This window comes from Urocampus carinirostris, chromosome 2 (assembly GCF_059441175.1).
Source record: "Urocampus carinirostris isolate Australia breed hairy pipefish chromosome 2, RoL_Ucar_1.0, whole genome shotgun sequence".
NCBI classification, from domain to species: Eukaryota; Metazoa; Chordata; class Actinopteri; order Syngnathiformes; family Syngnathidae; genus Urocampus; species Urocampus carinirostris.
In genome coordinates, this window is record NC_142350.1 from 20,033,259 (window position 1) to 20,058,137 (window position 24,879).

Here is a 24,879-nt window from a genome sequence, read left to right on the forward strand (position 1 = left end):
ACATCATATGTTTGAATTCAACATGAATTTAATAAATTCATAACTTGGAACAATGCTAAGTTCTGATTTTAGTTAGCTTATATTGTACAGTATGTCAGAAAAAAGGGGATACTAGCAAACTTGGCAACCTCAGATGCCATTTTCCGGCGCGGGAAGATCGTAAAAACACGGAAGTGGTTTTACACGCTAACTCAAGCTCGCACTCACAACATTTCTAATTTTTAATACAATGTCGAACATAAATATCCGTTCAGTAGTTTGCTTTTAACTGTTTAGAGATTATTATGTCTCGCTACAACGAGGTGAAAGTTTTGCTGAAAAAGTGGGAGCAAGAGTTTTTCAAAGATAATCAGAGAAAGCCTGCTAAGGTAATTATATTTATAATTACACACACACACACAAATATACACACACATATATATATATATATATATTTGTTTGTTTATTTGGTCCAGTTTTATCGGTACTGATTAATATGACATTTTCAGGAGGATGTTGATGGAGCTTCTGAAGAGACCAGAAGTTAGTAGTAACGCTTGTTCTTCCGTCGTGTTTGTGTTTTTTGTTGTGCTTGCTTATCTACTCTATATCTCATCACATCTCAGATTTATACAAAGAATATAACAATTTGAAACTGGCGAAAGAAAAAAACAGCAGCAGCAGATCTGATGATGCAACTAGTAATCAAAGAAACCAATCCGGATCTGGACTTCAGACGGTATGTTGTGATCATGCTTTGCCCGAATCCATGTGTAAAGAATCACGATGTAGACAACCCATTTTTGTATTTGTGACAAATTAGTAAAGAAATAAAAAAATAAAATAACAACAGTTGTCCAGTACACCCCTGGTATACGAAAATCCGTTCTGAGGTGGGGATCGCTAAGTGAAATTATTGTAGAGCTGTGGATAGAAACGTGATATTTAATAATGCGTTTCGAACCTCTGGTACACCAGATACAAACAAAATGGTATGAGGGAAATGCTACTTTTATGTTATATATGTGTATATAATTAAATATTATATTGTAAAAGAACAATGAAATGTTATATATTCGGTAAATGTGTCTTGAGCTGGTCGAGTGGCGTAGAGTGGATGCAAAAAGTGGGGTTATCATGTTTTTGCTTCTTCTTTTAGATCACTGCCAGCTCTCTTACCCATAGTGAATGAATATAGTGCAAAGAATCCGGTATTGTGTCGCAGACTTGCAAAGTGTTTACAAAGCACACGACATTCTGAACTGGATGCAGAGCGAGGCATTGTGGGATGTAGTTAGGCCTATAACATATTGGCATTTTATATAAAAACACTGCATAGTTAAGAATCAGTTTTTGGACACGCAAAATAATTTGATGTTGATATTGTATAGTGGAGAAAATACATAAAGAGGAGCTGAAAATACGTGTGATCCCGCACCGTAAAGTGGAAACATTGTAAGGTGGGGTAATTGTCTCTCAGGGATTTACTGTATTAACTATTAATCACCCATATTAACATGTTTAGGACTGTTGGGGTGCCCATCTGAATCGCAGCGCTTTACCAGCTTCTTCACCCAAGCCCCTCAACCCCCTAGATAAAGATTCCCTGAAGGCCTCAGCACAATATTACGGCTTTAAGCTAAAAAACAACCTGGGGACATTGCCTCGCAAGGTATATATCAAGTATTATTATTCTTGGTTGTGTTTACAGCGGGTGTTTTTTCATTTTTTCAGGAGAAACCCATCTCTTTGAAAAAATGTGGACGTGTGCCTGTGAACTTCCAAAAAGAAGATCCTCAAAGTGTTCAGAAGGATGACACGTTCACTAAATATCCTAATGCAGATTCCAGCACCTTATCATCAAGGTAAGAGGTTTCTATCTAGCCAAGATGCTTATTAGTTGGAGCTGGCTTTGCATGTGCAACAGATTGCCAACTGTGCTGTAAGCAATGCAAGCCAAATTATTGGATTCCTCCGTTTTATTATTTTTATATCCATCCATCTTGCTTCTTCCGTAAAAAGTTTGGCTCGCTACTCCTCCTAGGGCTTTGAGAAAAATGTGTACACATTAATAACATTTATATTTGTTTTAACTAAAAAGATTTGGTAACATTTATCAATTGTCTTTTTTAATAATTAACCGATTTACTGGCAACACGGCGTGACCACAATAACAGAACTATCAAAACAGTGAAGTGGTTTCATTTGGGTTTTTCAAAGCAGACTCATGTCTTGGGTCTACCCACATTAAACGTAGTAACTATGAACAGGGACCTTTATTTTGGACCATGGCGAAAGATGTAATTTAATGAGAAGTGAACATTTTTCACTGTGGCTAAAAGACGTGCCAGATCATCTGTACGAGGCACAACGTATTGTGCTAAAAAATTGTTTTTTTTTAGGTTTAAATTGCTTTTTTCGGGTGAACTTGGTCCCAAATTTAATTTCAAAAGGCATTAAAAACTCTTAGAAAGTCTTGAATTTAACTTGCCTTAAGCTGGAGAACTCATGAATGTGCCCATTCATTGTTTTCTTCATTTTTGTTGATACTGTGTAATTACTATGTTATTACCGTAGCTGTGAATTTTAGACTGTCCCTGAAGGCACCTACTTATTTGCCATCAGGAATGAGTATGTGTGAGAGATATTCAAGATATAAACTCTCTGTTGGCAGAATTATTCAAATAAAAACACTTATTGAGTTTTGACCTCCCTCGCGAATGGAGCATGGCCCAGTCACCATCTTCCCAGGTTGCCCGGGCCGTACTGACAACATCCGGTCAGTAGGTGTGGTTTATTGACGTCACACATAAACAGGAAATGAAGTCACACATAAGTGTGACTTCACATTAAAATGAAATAAAATTGAAAGAGGCATTTACAAATAATGGAATTAGACTGATCTTTGAAATGTGACTATGTGTGTGTGTGTGATGATTGTTTTTATATTTAGGAATATAAAAACAGGTTAATTTCATATCATGGAAGTCTGAGAAATACACAACCAAAACAGCCAACTTTACAGTATCCCCATTCATTTTTTTAATACTGTGTTATAACTTTGTTATTACTATAGCTTTGATTTTTTTTTTATACTGTTTCTGAAGGGTTCTCCTTTATTGTTTCGCGAGCCAGCAATCTCTTTATTAGGAGCTCACATGATGTGTTGCCAAGTGTCCCTGAATGCTAGCTACTGCATGCTTACGAGTAGATGCCAACGACTACATGCAATCAAGTAGAACCCAACAGCTACATGCTAACTAGTAGATGCTAATGACTACAGTATATTTTACTTTAAGATAATGGGAAGGTGTTTTGAGGCCTGTGCAGTCCTTTGAGACATTTTATGATTTAACGCTATACAAATAATTGTTACTTGACATGCAAGAGCCCAGCCCCAACTGCCACGGCTATTGTCTAGTTATAATTGTCGTTTCAGGGTGATTGAACTTGTGATGTTTTTTTGGTACTCAGCTCTAACAGGCGAGAGAACCTGAGCCCTGTAGATGAAGTCTCCAAAAAGATCCCCTCAGTGGACCCTGACAAACCTTTTCAGCCATTTATGCCCATTCCAGAACCGTCCACTGATTGTTGTAATACAGTGTTTTCTCCCATCACTACTGGATTTGTCGATAATGACTTAAGAGATTCACCTGGATGTGAAAGAAGGCTCCCTATAGCCTCTACCTTAGGAAAGCCTTCTCCTGCCAACCGCCTAAGCTTTGTGGACAGGAAGTGGCTGGAGAGGTGTCAGGTTTTTGACGAGCTAGGAGAGAAAAGTATGCCTGGTGCAGGAAATGTAGAGAAATGTCAGGCAAACAATGAAGAAAATGAAGAGAAACATGCAAATGAGAAGGAGACTGTGACTGACATTTTAGTACATCCCACCCCGCTAAAAGAGGACAATACAAATTACCTGCCACCGCAAAATGAGACCAGCGAAAGCCCTCTGCGTAAAATTGCTAGGAAAAGGCAGCGAGAAGGTGAGGCTCGAGAGGGAGCGGGAGTCCAGAGGAGGAAGCGTAAGAAGAAGGATATTGAAGAGGAGAAGAAGAATGAGGAGCAAGCTGATGAAGGAGATGGGAAGAAAAATAGGCGCAAGAAAAAAGGAAAAGCAGATGCTGAGCCGGAGGAAACTAAAGCGAGTAAAACCCCCAAACAGGTACTGGCTCAATTGAATACGTGTAAAGATTATTTATAAAACGTTTTGACATGTCATATAATGAAATTCTCATTAATTATTCTTGAGTTATTCCTGGCTTCTTAATAGTGGAAAAAGTTATGTCATTTATCTTCAAGGTGCTTCAAGAGAACCTCCTTGGAGAAATTGAGGAAGACTTCGGCTCCAGGAGATCCCATCAAGTTCAGGCAGCCCGAGCCAAGTGAGACCATATCATAGGACGCTTATTATACTTCTACATGTGTCCACCACTTGATACCAAATCCAAATCTTCTTCTGCACCAGAAGTTCCAAAATTACAGAGGGCAACTTTGTGAAAATCAATCTAAAGAAAAAATCTCACGTCAAAGGCTACGCATTGAGAGGAATGGCCTTACGTAAGCAAGTATGTATAAACAAAAATATCAAGCTGGGGTCTTCATTTAATTTTTTTTCAGACTGAGAGCTAGTACAGTATTTCTCCTGGTTGGCGTGAAGGGCTACCAGTCTGATGTGTTTCTTACATAAGGACTCATGTTGTTATTATCTTATGATCATGTTGTAATTATTAGAAGTAGGGTTAAAATAGGCTCACTCAAAAACTAAAACATGAGTTTAGTTCAAACACATTGAGTGATTTACATATATAAAATATAGGCTAAATTTAAACATTTCCGAATAAATGATCATGTAATCAAGACTGATCATGTCAATAAATTCTCATATCAGCCAGAAATCTAATTTCCTAGAATATTACAATGATCAAACCCTTTTGAGCTATATTCAGGGCCAATCCGCAGGCTACTTATGGGTCCATGAGTACTTCCGTCAACATGAGCGCATTGCATGTGATATCACGTGTCCTTCCTCGATCAGGCTGGCCAGTTGTGACGTTCACACGGGAGACGAAGTGTCGCATAGAAGCCGCATTGAAATGAAATGATCTGCATTTACATAGCGCTTTTCAAGTCAATGACTTCCCAAAGCACTTTACATTGTGCTTCACATTTCCCAATAGCGGCCGTGATCTGTGCTGCCATGTAAGGCGCTAACCTGCTTATTGGGGGTATTGGGGTTTCAGTGTCTTACCCAAGGACACTTCGGCATGTAACACGGACAAGCCGGGATTCGAACTGGGATCCCTTAATCCTAAAACGATTGCTCTACCTCCTGAGCTACTGCTGCCCCATTTAGTCGGAAATGTGAAGGGTCTCACAAAAACATCGGACTTCACCCCAAAAATTTGAATTGAGGATTAAGCTCTGCAGTTTGAACTTAACCTAAGCTGCCATGGCAAGATGACAATTGCCAAGAAAATAATGCAGTCTTTGAAGTCCTTAGCATTAACGAAAAATATATTAAACTTGGCACATCCATCAGACTTGGGGAAAATACATACACAATTTGTCTCAGTAACAAACCTTAGAATTATTTAAAGCTCCCGTGTGCTTGTTTAAGAAAATTCAGAGGTGTGTATAGAAACCCAATGCAAATATATTTCCTGGGGAAACCTAGTACCTGCAGGTTACGTGTTGATCACCCCTGATATAAAGAATTCCAGGGGGAAAAGATATCCGCAACTACTTTAGTGTGTCACACAAACACCCAATGGAAATGGAAAGAAAAGCAAAACAAAAATCAGGTTTTACTGTATTAGTCCGATTGCACTTCCTTTTTTTTATCAGATGTACATGCAGAAGTTCCAGCTGAAAGGTGAGCGTTTTGGCGGCGGAGGTGGGTTTTTCGGTAGAGGCCGGCGAGGAGGCTACCGTGGCGGACACAATCATCAGGGCGATACTTGCTTCAAGTGCGGTGGCACGGGACATTGGGCCATCCACTGCAAGGGACCAGGTAGGGAGCAATATCTTCCCATTTAGGCTCAAGTCAACACAGTTAACACATTCAATTATTTAACAGCAATGACTTTTACAGCTGTCTATTGCATTAAACGAGTCAGTGCTAGATCTTTATTACTTCAAAATGATAATATGCAAGGCACGGCAGAAGAGTGGTAAGCACGTCCGAGGCACAGTTCTGAGATAATGGGTTCAAATCCAGCTACCAGCCTTCCAGTGGGGAGTTTGCATGTTCTCCCTGTGCTTGCGTGGGTTTCTTCCGGAAACTCCGGTTTCCTCCCACATTCCAAAAAACATGCATGTCCAGGGGAGGGTTGGACACCGCGCGTTTCAATGTATCCGCCTTTTCATTTCAGACTTGTCCTTGAAGTCATGGTCATATTTCGTCTCGTAATGACGTTTAACACTGCGAGGTACAACGCTCTCGAGGTTTAATGCATAAACAGCACGGTTATTTTTTGCACAAAGTCCCATTCGTCTGTCCACACTGACTGGAAAGAACGAGATTTTTACGCTCGAGGAGCCGTCATGATTTGGCTGTCGTGATTCGTTCATTTGTCGCGCGCCGGTGTTTCTGTGGGAGGGTTAAGACAGATCTCTCCTCCTCTGGGACGTACCGCGCAGACACACGCTCACCGTAAAGCCACTAAACAATGAAAGAGCGCAATGAAAATGTCTAAATTTCAGGTAAAAATGTGCATTAAATTTTTTTTTTTTTACTTTGCTGTGCTCGCGTGCCAATGGTTAACCTCTCCTGGTCCTGTTTTGGTTTCCAGCACCACAGCCTCCTACTCTTGAGGAGCAGCCCGTTCAGGAAGAGGAGCCCTTCGAGCTGCCCACCCTGGAAGAGGTTGCCAGGGCGACGGGTACGCTTCAGCCGCAGAGGCAAGGTTCTGCTTTCGAAGGAGAACAAGAAACGGACAACAATAGCGCAGACGAAGCTCTGCTTAACGTGATCCGTCCGGACTATGAGCGTCCGGAAGCTCCACCACCCGTCGAGCCGCTGTATAACATCACAGATGATGGCAAAGCTCAAGGTCAGGAAAATGACTTTTGGAGTATTGTAGAACAATAATATTTATTTGTTGCTTCAGCAACTCCAGACGATGTCTTTGCCGCCCTCCGAGAGCTTGGCTACAGCTCCTTCAGGGCGGGACAGGAGGAAGCAATCATGAGGATCTTGTCAGGTACATAAACCTCATCAATTATAGCACAGGACATGCAAGGAGAGGTGGGTAGTAATGAGTTACATTGACTTGAGTGAGTTTTTGGACATTTTTTACTTCTAGGAGTAGCTTCAAATTACTAAACCTTTCACTTGAGTAGATTTGTGAAGAAGAAACTGCACTCCTACTCAGCTACATTGAACCCGTTACATAAATCTTCTCACCAAAGAACGTGTCTGTCTCGCTAAGGCGCACTTACTTCATCAGCAACCTCGTCTTTTTAATCACACTTTGACCAGTGATCCAAACAACCATCAGGTGGAACTTGTAAGCAGGGTTAGGAACTTTTTTTTTGTTAACTGTACTGTATGCACATTGTATATAGCTGTTGCGTCACGCACACACATACACACATACATGTAATTCTTATTTTATTTTATTTTTAATCCACGGAGGGTTCACCTAAACAAACTGTCTGCATAAACAGATTTACAATTACAGAATTGTAATTTATAGTTGATTGGAGGATAAGCGGTGCAGTTAACAGATGGATTTCTGGACTTTGATGATCTGATTGAATGGTTGTTTTAAAACAAAATGAATAAATAAGACGTTACAGTCACTCAGTACTTGAGTTTTTTTCACCAAGTACTTTTTAACTTTTACTCAGAATAAATATTTAGATGACTCCTTTTTACTTCTACCTGGGCCATATAATCCTTAAGTAACGGTACTTGAGTAAAATATTTGGCTACTCTCCCCACCTCTGCATGCTAGATACATACATCTGAAATATATCAAAATAATAAAAATAATTATTGGAAATTGTCATCAGACATCTACTCAGTTTGCATGACAAGTTGTGCATTTGTTTTTCGTAGCGGGATTTATTTTCTCTGTCAACAAAGGAAATCAAAAATTGTAAAAGAAATGGTGAATTTGCTCAGTGCAATGAAAAATACACAATTTAATTTTTTCTCTGGTACTTCTTTATCCCATTGATAAATCAGTTTAACTATTTTAAATATTAAAAAGAAGCAATATTTTTGACCAATTCAAAACTTGAAGAAAATAATATAAAATAATAAAAGGCTTTGAAATATAATTTACCATAAAATAGATAATACACACTTTACTTTTAGTCCATTTATTTATTGAAAAAAAAATGTTAAACTGTTTATATGTCTCAAGTTGTTTGTCTTTGTAAATGAAAAAAACAACCCCTCAAACATGGCTTGTGAGCGCCTGGATTTGCCCACTTAACTACTTAATTGGATTTATTATTTCATATTCCTGTGCCTAATGTTATACATATCATTTTTACATTTTTCTTACTTGATATTAACCCATACTTTATTCTCGTAAAAATTATGTTGTGTGACTCAGTTATGGTGAACCGAATATGAAAATATAAAACAATGATGAGACGTGGTTCCCTTTTTGGGTGATACTCTAGAATTTGGTTTTCTGAATCAAGTATTGTGAAAAGTATCAATGGGATGGGACCAAGACAAGATCTGTGTTTTTCCCATTCAGCCTTTGTTTTTTTGTTTTTCTCAATTGTTTAAGAAGTTGATTTTGAATTCATCGTAACATTATATTTGGATGAACAGAGGGGCAAAATAAGATGTCAATCAATTAAATGCGTGTGCAGGTCTCTCCACTCTGGTGGTGTTGTCAACGGGGATGGGCAAGTCCCTCTGCTATCAGCTGCCAGCCTACTTGTATGCAAAGCGATCCAATTGCATCACTCTGGTCATTTCCCCTTTGGTTTCGCTCATGGATGACCAGGTGGGGCACCAAAGGGAATTTTCTAAGACCTGATGGCTAAAACTTATAGTGGACATTTATTTGTGTAGTTGTCTGGCCTTCCAGCCAACCTGAAAGCAGCCTGCATCCATTCCAACATGACAATGAAGCAGCGAGAAGCTGCCATACAAAAGGTACCAGGCAGAGAATATTTGATGTTTTCTCAAATAACTATAATATTTTCCTTGGCTCAGGTAAAAGCGGGTCTGGTGTGCGTGCTGCTGCTTTCCCCAGAAGCGCTGGTTGGGGGCGGCGGGTCCAGTTCAGGGTGCTTGCCTTCGGCGCAGGAGCTCCCGCCTGTGGCTTTTGCGTGCATTGACGAAGCTCACTGTCTGTCTGAATGGTCCCACAACTTCCGGCCGTGCTATCTCAGGCTTTGTAAGGTGAAAGAAATTGCATTGTGTCTGTCCTACAGTTTCATAAAAAAGTGTTTGCTCACTACCCGATTTCAAAAGCCTATTTGGTGCTATGTTAAGAGAGTAATAGCCCCCTGAACCTAATAGCGAGTTGGGCCACCTTTGGCACCGATAACCGAAAAAAGTTTTTTTTTTTACGATATTTGATAATGAGTCTTTCACAACGCTGTGGAGGAATTTTGCCCAACGCTTCTTTGCAAAATTGTTTTAAATCTGTCATATTGGAGGGTTTTCTAGCATGAACCGCCCGTTAAAGGTTCACGCCATAGCATCTTTGGATTTGGTTATAAAAATTTGGACTTTGACTTGGCCACTGTGGGTTTGGATCGTTATCCTGCTGCATGATCCAAGAACGCTTGAGTTTTAGGCCACACACGGATGGCCAGACGTTCTCCAGGATCTTATGGTAAACACCAGAATTTATCATTCTGTTAACCACATCAAGGTGTCCTAGTTTTGAGGCAGCAAAGCATCCTCGGACTTTCACACTGCCACCATCATGCTTTACTGTTGACATCATAGGCTTTTTGTCAAATGCTGTGTCATTTTCACACCAGCTTTAACGGGCTGCACATCTTCAAATTTTCTTCAAAATTTCACTTTTGGACTAATCTTTCCACAAAATGTTTCTCCAAAAGTCTTGAGCATAATCAAAATGTAAGACAATTCTTTGTGTTATTTTGTGACAGTAGTGGTTTTCCTCTGGGACCTTTCCAATTGAAGCCATTTTTGGCCAGTGTCTTTCTTACAGTGGATTCATAAACACTGACGCCAGCAAGGCCTGCAGTTCCTTGGATGTTTTCCAGGTTCTTCGACAACCTGGTGGATGAGCCGTTGTCGCACTCTTTGAGTAATCTTAGTTGGTCGACCACTGCCGGGAAGGTTTGCCACAGTGTTCATTTTTCTCCATCTGTGGATAATGGCTCTGGCAGAGGTTCGCTGGAGCCCTACAGCCTTAGAAATGGATTTGTGACCTTTTATGGACGGATGGATCTCAATCACTTTCTTCGAATTTCTTGTGGAATTTCTTTGACTCATGGCATTTCATTTGTCCATTTTTAGCTTACTCCACTTCGTCTAACAGATTCAATTTAAGTTATTTCTGATTTCACACATGTGGTGGCAATCAGTTTTGGGTGTGGCCTTGTGTAATTGAACTCAGCTTTCCCAAAATTGTGGTTAGTCACAATTACTTTGTGATTTAACTTTTTCACATAGGGCCAAAAAGATTTTGATTTTATTTTTTTTGTAACAAATGAAATCAACATTTCAAAACTGCATTTTGTATTTCCTTAGGTTGTCTCTCTTTGACGTGAAAAATGTTTTGATGATCTGAAACCTTTTGTTAGTGATAAATAAGCAAACAAACATAGAATTCAGGGAGGAGGCAAATACTTTTTCACATCACTGTACTTTATAATTGGGTGTTATGCGTTTCATCTTGATTGGTTTCTTTCTGTAGGTGTTGAGGGAGCGCTTGGGCGTACGATGCTTACTCGGGCTCACCGCCACGGCCACCTTGTCGACAGCGCTGGACATCGCCCAGCATTTGGAAATCCACGACCAGGACGGCATTGGGGTCCGATCTGCGGCTGTGCCTGCCAACTTGCAACTTTCTGTGTCCATGGACCGGGAGAAGGATCAGGTCAAAGTTTTCATGTTCTTCCTTTATACTTAGATCACCAATACGGTGCCCCTTGGCACCAGGTAGTTCCCGAAGAACACTTGAGTAGCCCACGGACCAGTTTTGAAAATAACACCAGTGATGTGTCACAACAGCCTGGTAATAACATAATTATAACATAGTAACGACATAAGTTATTTTAGAAATGCATACCAAACTGGTCGCCCTTTGTGCTAGAGGTAAAATCATGCCTTAGCCCGACTGGTTAACTTGATTTGAGAGACCGTGCCAAAAAAAAACCCCATTTTTATATTTCATTTGTGAGGACTCGAAAGGAGGAGAGGTTATTTATGAAAACAAATTAAAGCCTGTCTTTTGTAACTAACTCTAAGTAAAACAAGACTATATATACATTTACATATTTTATATTTCTGTGTTTTCAGGTGTTACATTAACCAAACTTTTTCCAATATTGACGGATCATTCAAAAAGTTGACTGGAAAACGTTAAGGCAACAAACCTCAGCAGCAGTACGTATTTAATATCTAGCGCAGCAATTTTAGAAAGAAGCAGAGACAAAGATGACGGGTGGATAATAGACAGAGACAGGAAGGAGTTCTTTGAATTGATATTGCAAGAGTTTAGTGCAGTACTTGTCATGTGGCGTCCTCTATTTTTTTGCGGACCACGATCTCTCGTGGCCAAAACTACTCACGGCCTTAAAATGCCTTGGCGCACTGTGATGTTAGCATGGCAACATAGCGAAGCAACATCATGGTGTTTCTTGCACAGGATGGCTCACACTATTAGCTCTGACACTGACAGGGTATTACGCACATAAAACTTTTTTTTTTTTTCTTTTTTTTGGGGTCTGGTGAGGGATGGGCTGTACTTGTCTAAGACACAGCACAGGAACTGGAGCCCCTACGACCTTAGTGGTTAAGGGATCCAACAACAACAACTACATATATTTTATTTTAGTTTTGTTTTGGTCAGCAAGAGAGAAGACCCACTCGTAATGATTGACATTTCTGGCCTGTGCCGGGCCAAAATTTGTTCCAGGCTTGGGCTTAAGATCTTACCTCTAATTTGTAACAAAAAGTAGATCTTGCCCTCAAAAGGATGGGTGAATCATGACCTTGATTAACAGTGTGTTGTTTTTTATTTTCTAGGCTCTGGTGTCCTTGTTGAAAGGCGACCGCTTCGGCTGCCTCGACTCAGTCATCGTGTACTGCACAAGAAGGGAGGAAACGTCCCGCGTGGCTGCGCTGCTCAGGACCTGCCTGCAGGGGGTGCTTTTGAAAGAAAACAAAGATATCAGCAACAGTCCAGCACAGGCAAACCCAGTGGGGCAAAAAAAGAAAGAACTTGGTAAGGCGCTGCTTATGCTTGCATCTTTTTTAGGCAGCAAACTAGTTTGGGCCGGATAGCATGTACAATGTGGTGGTTTTAAATAACATTTAATTTTTCTACCTTCTTCAGAAATGGAATGCATCGTTTGAGGTAAATGGTAAATGATCTAGTTTTATATAGCGCTTTTCAAGTCAATGAAGACCTCCCAAAGCGCTTTACAATGTGCTTCACACCCATTCACACACCAATAGGGAGTCAGCCATGCAAGGACACTTCAACAAGGACAAGCCAGAAATCGAGCCTGCAACCTCTTAATCACAAGACAAGCTTTTGCCTCCTGAGCTAATGCCGCCCCATTATGAATGCGTTTTCCCCCCAAATGTAATCATGTTTTGTTACTTGTTTTTCTATTCCAGGGGTGGGTCAATGGTGTCCTTAAAAAGTTGAAAATTGGATATTTTCTCTATTAAGTATGTGTTAACAATGCCCAACTGAGTTCAAAGAGCCCTCTTTTCCACAGCACCTATCTGCTTCTAATTTTAGTAGGGCTATTAAGGCCAGAACATACTAGGTTCGATGAATGGGTCTTTGGAGGGGAGTGCTGTAGAGTGATGTCATGCTCATCAACAAGATTTTATTGTTTGTTAGTGTAGCATGAAAATGGGCCTACTTTACGTAAAGTCCAAACGCCAACCCAAAACCTAAAAGAGATAAACAGACACAAGTTGATTCGAGTGCTTCTAAGAAATGCATGTACTTGCATGTGCAGGCTGCGATGGTGCCAAAAGCCAGGACATGACGGTCGGGAGTAAAAAAAAAGTGTCAGATCCCTTCCATTTCCTGTTCCATTTTTCTCTGCGGTCCGTATTTAAACAATTGGCGGGCCTGATCCAGCCTGTGAGCTTCATGTTTAACACCCTTGCCTTAATTTATTTTTAATATTTTTGTTTGTTATTGCAACATCCATTGCACCCTGGTCATCCTGAAAGGAGGATTACCTAATGTGTGGTCCCTTCTCAAGCTTTCTTCATTTTCATCATGCTGAGGTTTTTGACTTTTTCCTTGCCATCATGTAGGTGTTGGATCAGGGGATAATGTCGTAATAGTCTGTACAGCCCTTTGAGACTCCTTGTGATAAAGGGGGTCACAAATAAACATGACTTGACTTATTGCTTCCTACTATAACGACCTAACTGGCTGTCTGTCTAGTCGTTATTGCTAGCCTGTTAAGGCGACCAAGCAATTAGTTGTAAGCCTATTAAAAACATATTTTTTTACTAAAATATGTCAGTAAAACAACAATTTTTCCAGCAAGGAAGAAGATTCGTAAACCTCTCAAGTGGCAGGCAGAGTCGTACCACGCAGGCCTTTCGGGGTCAGAACGGCGCCGGGTTCAAAACAATTTCATGTGCGGCGAGCTCCGAATCGTGGTGGCCACTGTGGCATTCGGCATGGGCCTGGACAAATCCGACGTGCGCGGCATCATTCACTACAACATGCCCAAGGTGTCCTGCACAGTAGCATATTTCATTGTGATTCTGTACCTTAAAAGTGGCGTTTTTCCCTCAGAGCTTTGAAAGTTACGTCCAGGAAATCGGGAGAGCAGGACGAGATGGAGAACCAGCGCACTGTCACCTTTTCCTTGATCCTGAAGTAAGACTGCGAATAAATTAATAAGTACACATGCAACACATTATGCAGCATTTTATTCTTTTATATACATTTTATTCTACTTTTTGTTTACTACATTTAGTTTTCATGGTCATTTTTTTACACAAATTACTTCTGCCATGCCAATATTAGGGAAATTAAATATAATGTAATCCGTCGCTTATGGCAGTTATTGTGGACCCCTGCAATATGTGAAAAGCAGCATAGTGGACAAACCTCTCACATATTTTTTTACCATAATCTAGTGATGGCAAAATGAAGCCCCATAAAGCAGTGAAGCCCCGTAGGGAAATGCTTTATACACGTAGGGGCTTTAAGATTATTCATTTCCTTGACTAAGCTATCATCTAGACAGACAAATATAATATATATAATATTTATAACATGCTTGGTGCTTGCAATGAAATGGTGTGGTGTAAATTAATCGGCACACGCTTTAGGGGTTTCGATCCGAAAAGCACATCACTACTTGCGGCACTACTCAATTAGAGATAATGGGTTGCAGCCACATGAATCCAGTTCATTTTAGGCAGAAAGAACAGAGAGAGAGAAAAAGGCCGCCACGCACGATGAAAATTTGCTCTCTCGGCCCCCACCCACTACTTGGAATAATGGATTGCGGCCAAAACTGTTGATAATGGATTGCGGTCGCATGGTTGCTGTTAATTTTAGGCGGAAAGAACGGACAAAGAATCGACACACATGACACAAATTTGAGCTGTCAACCACTGATATCAGCAATAGTTGTTTGGTGATGATGGATGTGGGACCGACTGCCCACCTGAAATGTGGAACTCTGCCAACCTGCCCTTCCAATTCATAACCCACCTTTTCAGACTAGCCTATCTATCCAACTGCTGCACATGCCCCCCTCCCTTTTTTTTTCCACTGTACGTATTTTTCAGATTTTATCTTTCTTTTTTTTTTAAATTATTGACATGGCCGTCTGAATTCTCTGTGTACAGCGACCTTGGGTGTCTAAAAGGCACTTTAATATAAAATATGATTATAATTATTGCTGCCGAAACAGTGCAGTTCATTTTAGGTGGGGGCATAGAGGCATCTTCAATGCCTAAACCAAAAAGAGTGCTCTCCCTGGACCTTACTCTCAGTAATAGTCCGGAGACATTGATCCGCGGCTACAAGCTGGCATTTCGTCTTAGGCACGTCTCCCGACAAAAATGCCTTCTTGCAGCAATATGGGATTGGAGATAACAGCTCACTCCAAAAGCCCGAACTGAAAAAAGGGCCGTATGTGATCGTGCATCTAGTAAACAGGCAGCAAGGCTTGATTTTTTTTATTATTTAAAAGAAATTACATCATTTTTTTTCAACCCGCGATGCACCGAAGGCCACAGTGTACAAAGCGCCAAGTAGCAAGGGATTACAGTATTAAAATATAGCTAGTTTTTTTCTCAATTACTAAACAAATGCACCAAATAAGGGAATAAATATAACACATACTTAATGTTAATTACTTACATTTAAATAATCAATGATTCTCCCTTATTGTATAGAACTGTTAGATATGTAATCAATTTTTTGTCTAGGGTATGGACCTCCATGAGTTGCGACGCCACATCTACTCTGACACAGTGGACTACTACACGGTGAAGCGACTGGTCCAGAAAGTATTCCCGCCGTGCAAATGCAAACAACTCCACCAGAAACAACAGGAGCTGGTCAAGGTAACCACCTTCTATTTTTTTGTAGTGACCACCACAACAGCGCTTATATCATACCCTGTTGCTTTTTTTGACATGGAGGACGTCGACGACGTAGAGCTTTTGGAAATCATGGAAATGTGCGAACAGGAAAGCGGTGACGACGGACCCGCTCTGCAGGCCGTACGATACTCTAAGGATTCTAAGGACGATTCAGAAGTGAAAAAGCTCAATGAGGAGGTTTTTGGCGACCAGGACCTAGGAAGCTCTACTGAGTGGCCTTTGGAACGAGTGTGTCACACTCATGAGAGAGCTGTCCCCATTCAGGAGACTGTAGAGAGTCTGGACATCACAGAAGAAGGTAAATAAGTCACATAAAAATTCAATTTACTGCCCATTTAGTCATCAAACTAGTTGGGATAGAAACAGGGCTTCTCAATTATTTCCTGGCGGTAATTAGTTAGCACAATATGACAAGCGCCGTCCTTTACTTAAATTTATGAGTTTGATCCATTTTCCTTTTTTTTATGTAGCGCCAACAGTTAACTCGTACAATAACAAGGGGCTTTAATTATCCTTTCAATTCCTTCTGGAACCCATTTAGACAATAAACTATTTGGGCTGAAGTTAATTTTGTTGGTTCAATTTCTTTGTAAAGCAATAATTTGACAACATCAATTAAGTTATGAAGAAAAAATACACCATACTGCCTAGAAATTATGCAACTAGCACACATTCCTTCAAAAGTCGTTACTCCTTGCACAGCCTGTTTAGGCAGCATACTAGATATAGCTAAATGAGTTGTCCTTTTTTATTAGTTACTGCCAAATTTTCAAGTTTGTTCCATGTTGCTTCTGTATGTAGCGCCTACAGTTAACGTAGGCACTACATGCCTGATGTGTAAATCCCCCCTTTTTAGGATAATTGAGTATTGCCTTAGTGTATACAGATATACATTTTTCCAGGTATCGAAACACTTCTCTGCTACCTGGAGCTCCACCCACAACGCTTCGTAGAACTTCTCCACCCGACGCTGTCCGTGTGCAAAATCAGCTGCTACGACGGACCGAGACAGCTCCGAAAGATCACCAGAATGTAAATCCTTAACCACAGTCCGTGCCCTCCCGTGCCACATAGTGAAGCTCACTTGCGGCTTTGCAGCTGCCCGCCCATCGCCGTGGTGCTAGCCCGGAAACGCATGGCCGGAGAGCGAGTAGAGTCGTGCGACCAGGTAGAATTTGACGTGGTGGAGGTGGCTGACACCATGGGATGGCAGCTCCAATTGGTCAAGAGGGGACTCAGACAGCTGCAATGGAGTACTGATAAAGGTGAGCTCATGGTGACTTTGGTGTGATTTGTTTGTTCAAGTGCATTAAATACTTAGAAACTCTTGAATACTAACATTGGCAGGAAAATGATTGAATTTTGGGTGAAGTGCTTGAAAATGAATGAATTGTTTGCCATTGCCACGTTTCTTGGTAGTCTGACTCTAGACCACGCAATAAAAAATATTTGTTATTAAAAGTGCGTGAAATGACGCCGACACCCCTGCTCTGGTTGCTTGTCATTATGGCGTTGTCATGTTAAGCGTCACCGCCCCTACTGATCATACCCAAAAGGACAGCTCTATTTAGAAAACCGACTTTTTTGGCTTGGCTCACTGAGAAGAGCGGACTGTTTTCTTTAATGCTATCAATAATAACAAAACACTATCCACCAAATTATTTAGTAATTAGTACTTTCATATGTTTTGCAGGGATCCCTGCAAAACACATGAAATATACTTTCAAATATTCACAGATTTACAAGAGAGAATTGTAAAATACTAAACAATATTTGATTTTTACACACTGAACAGATTTAAAATCCAACAACAACACAAAATCCCTGAAAATGGAAAACAATAAAATGTAAATTAAAAATATAACCTTGATTGCTATAAATAAATTATATAATGTGAAAATGATTAACTATTTACAATTCTATTTTAAGCAATGGAGACGCAGATCTTCTGAAAAACACGCAAAAAATATACATTCAGTAAAACATAAAGCAAAAGATCAGCAATATCTAAATTTGAAAGATTTAATGCACTCTGCTTCAGAGCAATTATCATTAAAATGAGTCCAGATTGAGCTCATTGACCTGCTTTTTATACATGCAAAACTTTTTTTTGTCTTCCGTATTGAACTCTATGAGCCACTTTTGAGCCATTGTCATGTTAGCCAAGCTGCCCATGCATTGTTGAGGCATAATGTCGAAATTGATGTGAGTTTATAGCTGCCCATTGACACGAAAAAAAAACATAGACATAGGTGAAATCCGCTCAAAATAGCACCAAGTATGTGCTAGCAACAAGATAGCGACTTTATTTTAGTCATCACAGTCAACCAAAAACAAAATGTTCTTTTGATCGGCGCTGGATTTCTTCCTTTGAAGGTACAGGAAAAAATAGCCTTGAAAGTGCTTAAAAAGTGTTTGAATTTGGCCATGAATTAGGTGTACGAACCCTGTATATTCCCCTCTTAGCTGGTGGGCGAAGCGGTGTCCTTGTGGAATTCTCTTCCCTTTCTTTCCACTTTCGCTCCTACGGCGACCTGTCCGATGAGGAACTGGACATGGTCTGCAAGTTCCTCCACAAGCGCGTCCAGGAAAGAGAGAGGTCGCAGCTTTACCAGCTGAGTGCCTGCTTTAAAGCTTTCAAGAGGTCTGTGGATCTGCTCAACATCAAACAAAAGCTTGTACTACCTGATTATGTCGATTATGTTCCTGGGTCACTAGTGTGGCCTTCAAAAGTGTGCTCTCCTGCGTGGACGACCTGGACGAGGACCGCAGTCTCCGGCTGAAGGACCTTCTTTCGGACTACTTCGATAAGCGGCGAGATAGAAACCCCACGATGGAACCGCTGGAACCAGAGGACGGCCTAGACCAATACAAGGTGACCCAAAACCATTACCTGGTTTGAAATCCCGTTGATCATTTTGTCCTTGCTGTCAGGCACTTTCTCAACAAATTTTTTACATCTTACCTATGCTTTTCTTATCAATGTTCACTGTTTGTCTACTGTTACCCAATGCAAAATCTATTGCACCCTGGTCATCCTGGAAGAGGGATTACTATTTGCGAGGCCCCTTCTCAAGGTTTCTTTGTGATTGAGGACTATACAAAAAAGCAGAGAAAATAATCGGGACTACACTTCCCTCCATTCAGGACATTGGCCAGAAGCGCTGCCTATCCCATGCTAAGAACATTACCGGGGACCCCTCTCACCCCCCTCATGGACTGTTCACTCTGCTAGCCTCTGGGAAGAGGTACTGCAGTGTGCGGTGCAGGACCACCAGGCTCCGCAATAGTCTAGTCCCCCTGGCCATTAGACTGTTAAATGGTCAATCTAACATATAGTTAACTTAAATCTAAACGGCTGCTAATCTGACTTTTTGCACTACTGGCAGTTTTTTTATAGCTTGCCACTCCTTGCACATTGCTCTCTGCACTATTGTAATTACAGCGTTATTGTTACAGTGTTAATGTTACTGTGTACCTGACTTGTTAACCTGACTGCCCATTTTCCACATCTGGTTAGCTACTCTTCTTGCACTATCGGCACTATGGTAAAATACTATACGTAGCCATAATACAATACAACTTTATTTATATCTGTACATTCAGGGTGTACTAGAATGACAATAAAGTAGATCTGAATCTGAATCTGAATCTGAAAAAAGGTGGCCTGACTTGACTTTTTGTGCAGTTTTCGGACTGGGTGAATCAGATTCGAGCGGACATTCGGAGCTTCCTGTCCATCAGAAGTGATGAGAAGTTCTCCGGCAGGGCTGTTGCCAGAATCTTTCATGGCATCGGTGAGATATGATCATTTATATCAGGCATGTCAAACTCTTTTTGACCCTGGGGCCGGATCCAGACTTTATTTTCTCAGGCGGCCCAGATCAGTAAAAGAATGTCCATTTAAAATGTTTCGCTTACAGTAATATTTGAGAATTATGCTTTATCATTCAGCCTATTCCAGTAGCCAACCCAACATATTATAATCAAGAATGATAAGGGATTTTTTTAGAGCTGCACCCCCAAATTTTTCCGAAAAGTGCATTTTCTGTTCTAGTTTTTTCTGGGTTAGTACCTCTATCGTATTTTTGTTTTTTTTTCACTGTAGTTTTATTTTGTAGTATTTCTCTAGTATTATTTTTAAAGCATTTCCATAGGATAATTCTTTTGTAGAATTATTACAATATTACTGTTGTTTTATTTTGTAATGTTACTGTATTATTTCTACTGAAGTATTTATAAAGTAGTTTTTAAAAATATTTCCATAGATTTTTTTTTTGTATATTTCTAGTATTGTTTTAATATTACTGTAGTTGTATTTTTGTTGATATTTCTGTAGTAGTAATTTTGTATTATAGTTTTACGAGCTGCATTTTTGTAGTATTTCTGCAGAAGTATATTTTAGGTATTTCCATAGGAGTTTTATGTAATTTTGTCATATTTTTGTTGTAGACACACAAAAGGATAATGGTGACAAAGTTGGCATAAAGAAGAACATTTTTTATTTTTTATTTCTAAACTAGTATTTCTCTGGTATTTCTTTCTTTTCAGAAGCAAAATAATGTTTCAAGTCCTCGTTTAAAAGCATGAATAGTTTTTTTTTGTTTTGTAATTTTGTAGTATTTTCGTTGTCGACACACAAAAGGATAATGGTGACAAAGTTGGCATGAAGAACGACATTTTTCAATTAATAGTACTTTATTTACTGTTTTATGCATTGTCATTATAATTTGACCCTTTTCATTTGTCGGGCTGGGTAAAAAAGCCTGGGCGGCTACACGTGCAGCTCAGGCTGTAGTTAGCCCGCCTCTGGCTTAGAAGGTATCACAGACAATTAATTTTGGTTGTACTATGTAAATTATAAGCGAAAATCCCACTGATGAATACATTTTTGCTATTTTATTTAAGTGTTCTTATTTTACTAGAAAAAGGGTAAAAAGTGTGTGTTTGTTTTAATTTATTTTTATATTTTTTATAATACACACTATATTACTGGTGGGCAGCACGGCGGGGCAGTGGTTAGCGCTTGTGCGGCACAGTTCATGTCATGGGAACCTGTCGTGGGTTCAAATCCAGCTCCAGACTTTCTGTGCGGAGTTTGTATGTTCTCCCCGTGCTTGCGTGGGTTTCCTCCGGGCACTCCGGTTTCCTCCCACATTCCAAAGACATGCATTTCAGGTGAATTGGCCGGTCCAAATTGTCCCTAGGTGTGAATGAGCGAATGCGTTGTCTGTCCCTGTGTGCCCTGCGATTGGCTGGCAACCAGTTCAGGGTGTCCCCTGCCCACTGCCCGATGATTGCTGGGATGGGCTCCAGCCCCCCGCGACCCTACTGAGGATAAGCGGTACGGCTAATGAGATGAGATGAGACTATATTACTGTTTTTTTTTATATATAGTTTGCACATCCACGGTGCCTCAAGTGTAGAAGAAAAAAACGAGTACATTAATACATTTAGAATAATTTATCAATATATTTAATTGTATTTTCTAATTCACAATGCAATGTTAAATGTGGCTTATAAAAGGTCGAGAAGCACTGATTTAGAAAAATCAGGAAAGGACTGACCCGGTTCTTACCACTAGATGGAGGAATACAGTAGGGCTTGTTTCTCAAGAACAAGTCAATACTAATGACAGTGACAATTTTGGTCTCATTTGACCAGAGCACCTTGTTCCACCATGTTATTTGTGGCTCCCTGCAATCACCAAACGGGCCTTTTTAATGCTATTCTTTCAGAAAGGGCTTTCTTCTTGCCACTCTTCCATAAAGAGCAGATTTAAGCAAAGTATGACTAAAAGTTGCCTGATGCACAGATTGTCCCACTTAAGATGTGTATGCCTGCAGGTCTTCCAATGTGATCATGGGCTCCTTGATTGCTCCTCTGATTAGTTTTCTATTTGTTTGGGCCAAAAAAAATGAGGTCTTGCTAGGTTTGCACTGTTTTTATAATCTCTCCGTTACATTAAATGAGACTTCATGAAACGCAGATGCACCCTGTCATTGTTAGTCATTTAGTTTGACACTGGATCATTCAGAAGTCATCAGGGAACTTCTGGAGTCAGAAGAGATAAGAGAACAGGGGGCCAATATTTTTGCGGCACCTGCTTTTGAGCTTTTTCATCGTAAATGTAATAACATGATGAAATAATTTAGTTAGACTTCATGATTGTGTCTCTCATGTGAATTTTTTAGAAAAGATTTTCCAGGTATTATTGTCAAGTCTGAAGCCTGAAATAATCAATGTTATTTTTAATGTTTTAAATGATCTTTGTTTGTTTTTTTTGTGTGTGTTTTTTAGGAAGTCCGTGTTATCCAGCCCAAACTTACGGCAGAGACCGACGCTACTGGCGCAAGTACATCCAGTTCGACTTCAACAAGCTCATCAAACTGGCCACTCAGGAGATTATTCAGTTTAAGTAAAACAAACCCTCTTTATTTATTACGGGTATGCAAGGCTCAATATTTGTTTTTTTTTCTTCTTTTTTTGTTAATAAATGTTTTATTTTTCTAAAGTTGCTGTCTGTGGGGTCTTGTTTCAAAAATATCAGGGGGCACTATCTACATGTTCTAATTGTTTTTAAATAGGTCTCATCAAATTGGTTTTGAAACACTCACAATTAAAGCAAAAATATATATTAGGTCCCTGTATTAAGCACCACATTTCATGTTTAATTTTGCAGTATTACTGTATTTGTATTTTTGTAGTATTTCTACAGTCGAATTTTTATAGTATTTTTGTAATATTTTGTAGTGTTATTATAGTTGTATTTTTGTAGTATTTGTAGTAGATTGTAGCATTACTGCAGTTGTATTTTTTTGGTAGTATTTCCTGGAATATTTTGTAGCATTGCTCTCGTTGTAGTGTTTTAGTATATCTGCTGTCGGAATGTTGTAGTATTTGTAATAATTTATAGTATTACCATAGTTTTTATTTCTCTAGTATTTCAGCAGTAGTATTTTTGTCATAGTTCCACATTGTTTGTAGTATATCAGAAGTATTTTTTGTATCACTGTAACTGTATTTTTGTAGTATTCTTGTAATATGGTATTACTGTAGTGATATTTTTGAAGTACTGTATTTCCGTATTAGTATTTTTGTATTTCCATTGAATTCTTGTAGTATTTCTCTTGTATTACTGTACTATTATTTTTCAGGTATTTTTGTATTTCTAGAGTTTTATTTATATTTTTGTAGTATTTTTGCCGTAATATTTATGTTGTAGTATTTTGTAGTATTTGTCATATTTCAGTAGTAGCATTTTTGTATTATAGTATTTCTGTAGCGGTTTTTTTTTGTAGTATTTCCAGAGTAGTTTTTTTTTAAATTTCTGTATATTGCTGTAGTTGTTTTTCATAGTACTGTATATGTCTTGTAATGTATATATTGGTATTTTTAGTATTACTGTGGTATTTCTGTAGTATTTTTGCTTTCAGCAGTACTTAAATTGTATCTCTGCATTTGGGTTTTCATAGTATATCTGTAATATTTTGTAATACTACTGTAGTTTTATTTTCATGGTACTTTTGTAGTGTTATGGCTGTATTTTTGTAGTATTTTGTACTATTACTGTAGTCGTATTTCTGTCGTAATATTTCTCTAGTAGATACTAGCATTGCTTTAATATTTCTTCTTTTCAGAATGAAAGCAAAATGATATATATGGTCCATTTTTTTCAAGCAAAAATTGGATATTTAGTTTGGTAGCATTTCTGTGGGAGTATTTTATTAGTAGACACACACAGGGATCAACCTGACCCAAACAAGGAAGAAAGTGCTCCTTCTTTCCCAGAAACTCATTGATAGGATTTACATTGTCTTTTTATTTCTAACCACAAGACAAATATTGACCTACGTCATAAATTCAAGGCTTCGAATCTGCCCGAGGTCCTTGTTAATGTTTATTCTACTTCCTTGAGGTGTGATTGACCTCTTTCTACTCCTATACACACACTTGGCCAATATTCAACTCTTAGTCCTGATCAGGGGCCAAAAAGGGCCAAGCAAGCAATTTTCTGCATCGTGTCATGGCACTAAACCCTAGTCTCCTTAACACGTCCTATGTTACTGGGTTGGTCACGTCCTGTGTCTTGAATCAGCTGTAAACGGCGTTCCTCCGGGTGCTTGAAATCCTCGAAAATGTTTGAATTTTGACATAGTTTCAAGGAATTCTGGGTGAAGTGCTTGTAAATGCTGGAAATTGTTGCCATGCCTCTCAACAGGTTTGCTTAAAAATGACGTCCATACTGCTCTCTGGTGGCTACGCTTTGCCGCTGCATTTCTTTTCCCTCCAATTAACGGCAGCTGGCATTAGTTTGTATGGCATTGTACTATAAAGCATCATCGCCCCCTACAGGACGGTTGCATGCTACTCTTGGGTCATCCCTGTTATTTGGTGCTATTTTAGTCGCAGTGACATCAAATGGTATATTTTGTGTAAAAATGGGCTTAAACTTATTTTTTAAAAAGTATGCTTAACTGCCCTCGAGCATAGGACACACTCATATATGTATGCGGGATAAATATTTCTTTTAATAAATTACTCTGATTGTAGTTAAAGTACACCAAAATTCTTTGTCCCAGTTATGTTCGAATGACTTCAATTACAAATATAAGTGAGAAAATCTAATGTTAATTCATCATTTCTGTACCGCCTTAATGATAATGTTCCTCATTTAGTCAATTTCAGTGATTGGAGCATTTAAGTTTAAAATTTCTAAAATAGGTTGTGTCCCGTGTGGACTGTAAAATCTGATCAAATGGTCAATAAACATGTTAAAAATCTTTCACAGTAATCATTGTGACAAAAATAAAAAATATCAACTTTTCAGTGCTTTAAGATCAATGCAAAATCATTATTTAGAATTCTATCGTAACCAATTTAGGCACAGAGCCTCTGAAAAACGTGCAAAAAAAATAAATTCAGATGAGTAAAACAGAAAAAAGATCAGCCGTCGATTGAAAGAACGCTGCTTCGAAACAATATCATTAAAATAAATCCAAACTTGGCTCATTTTTCTGCTCTTTATACATACAGTTGGTGGATTGGATCCCTTAACAACAAGGGTGCTAGGGGCACCATTTCCTGTTGTGTCTTAGGCAAGTACAGCCTGATGGCGC

General features: G+C 39.3%; 1 protein-coding gene across 2 annotated transcripts; it reads left to right on the forward strand.

Annotated features, from left to right (window-relative positions):
- The first annotated feature begins 157 nt into the window (after window positions 1-157).
- recql4 (RecQ helicase-like 4) lies at window positions 158-22,274 on the forward strand. Of its 2 annotated transcripts, none has more exons than XM_088327839.1 (26): window positions 158-368; window positions 489-522; window positions 606-718; window positions 1,505-1,651; window positions 1,714-1,844; window positions 3,454-4,141; window positions 4,279-4,361; window positions 4,445-4,544; window positions 5,824-5,989; window positions 6,771-7,031; window positions 7,089-7,181; window positions 8,815-8,951; window positions 9,020-9,103; window positions 9,164-9,352; window positions 10,848-11,030; window positions 12,182-12,380; window positions 13,674-13,867; window positions 13,932-14,015; window positions 15,584-15,721; window positions 15,800-16,058; window positions 16,663-16,792; window positions 16,859-17,025; window positions 18,227-18,404; window positions 18,479-18,635; window positions 19,449-19,557; window positions 22,061-22,274. In XM_088327839.1, exons 1-26 carry the CDS (start codon window positions 285-287, stop codon window positions 22,180-22,182), a joined length of 4,230 nt encoding a protein of 1,409 aa, XP_088183965.1. In that variant the 5' UTR covers window positions 158-284; the 3' UTR covers window positions 22,183-22,274. The 2 variants fall into 2 exon arrangements, with proteins under 2 accessions (XP_088183965.1, XP_088183966.1); XM_088327840.1 differs by having other exon boundaries at window positions 4,448-4,544.
- The last annotated feature ends 2,605 nt before the right edge of the window (window positions 22,275-24,879 follow it).

Coding starts and splice junctions, on each gene's coding strand:
- recql4 (XM_088327839.1), top strand. CDS start 285: ATGTCTCGCTACAACGAGGTGAAAGTTTTGCTGAAAAAGTGGGAGCAA. Junction 7,032..7,088: donor AGATGATGGCAAAGCTCAAG/GTCAGGAAAATG, acceptor TTGTTGCTTCAG/CAACTCCAGACGATGTCTTT. Junction 11,031..12,181: donor TGGACCGGGAGAAGGATCAG/GTCAAAGTTTTC, acceptor TTTATTTTCTAG/GCTCTGGTGTCCTTGTTGAA.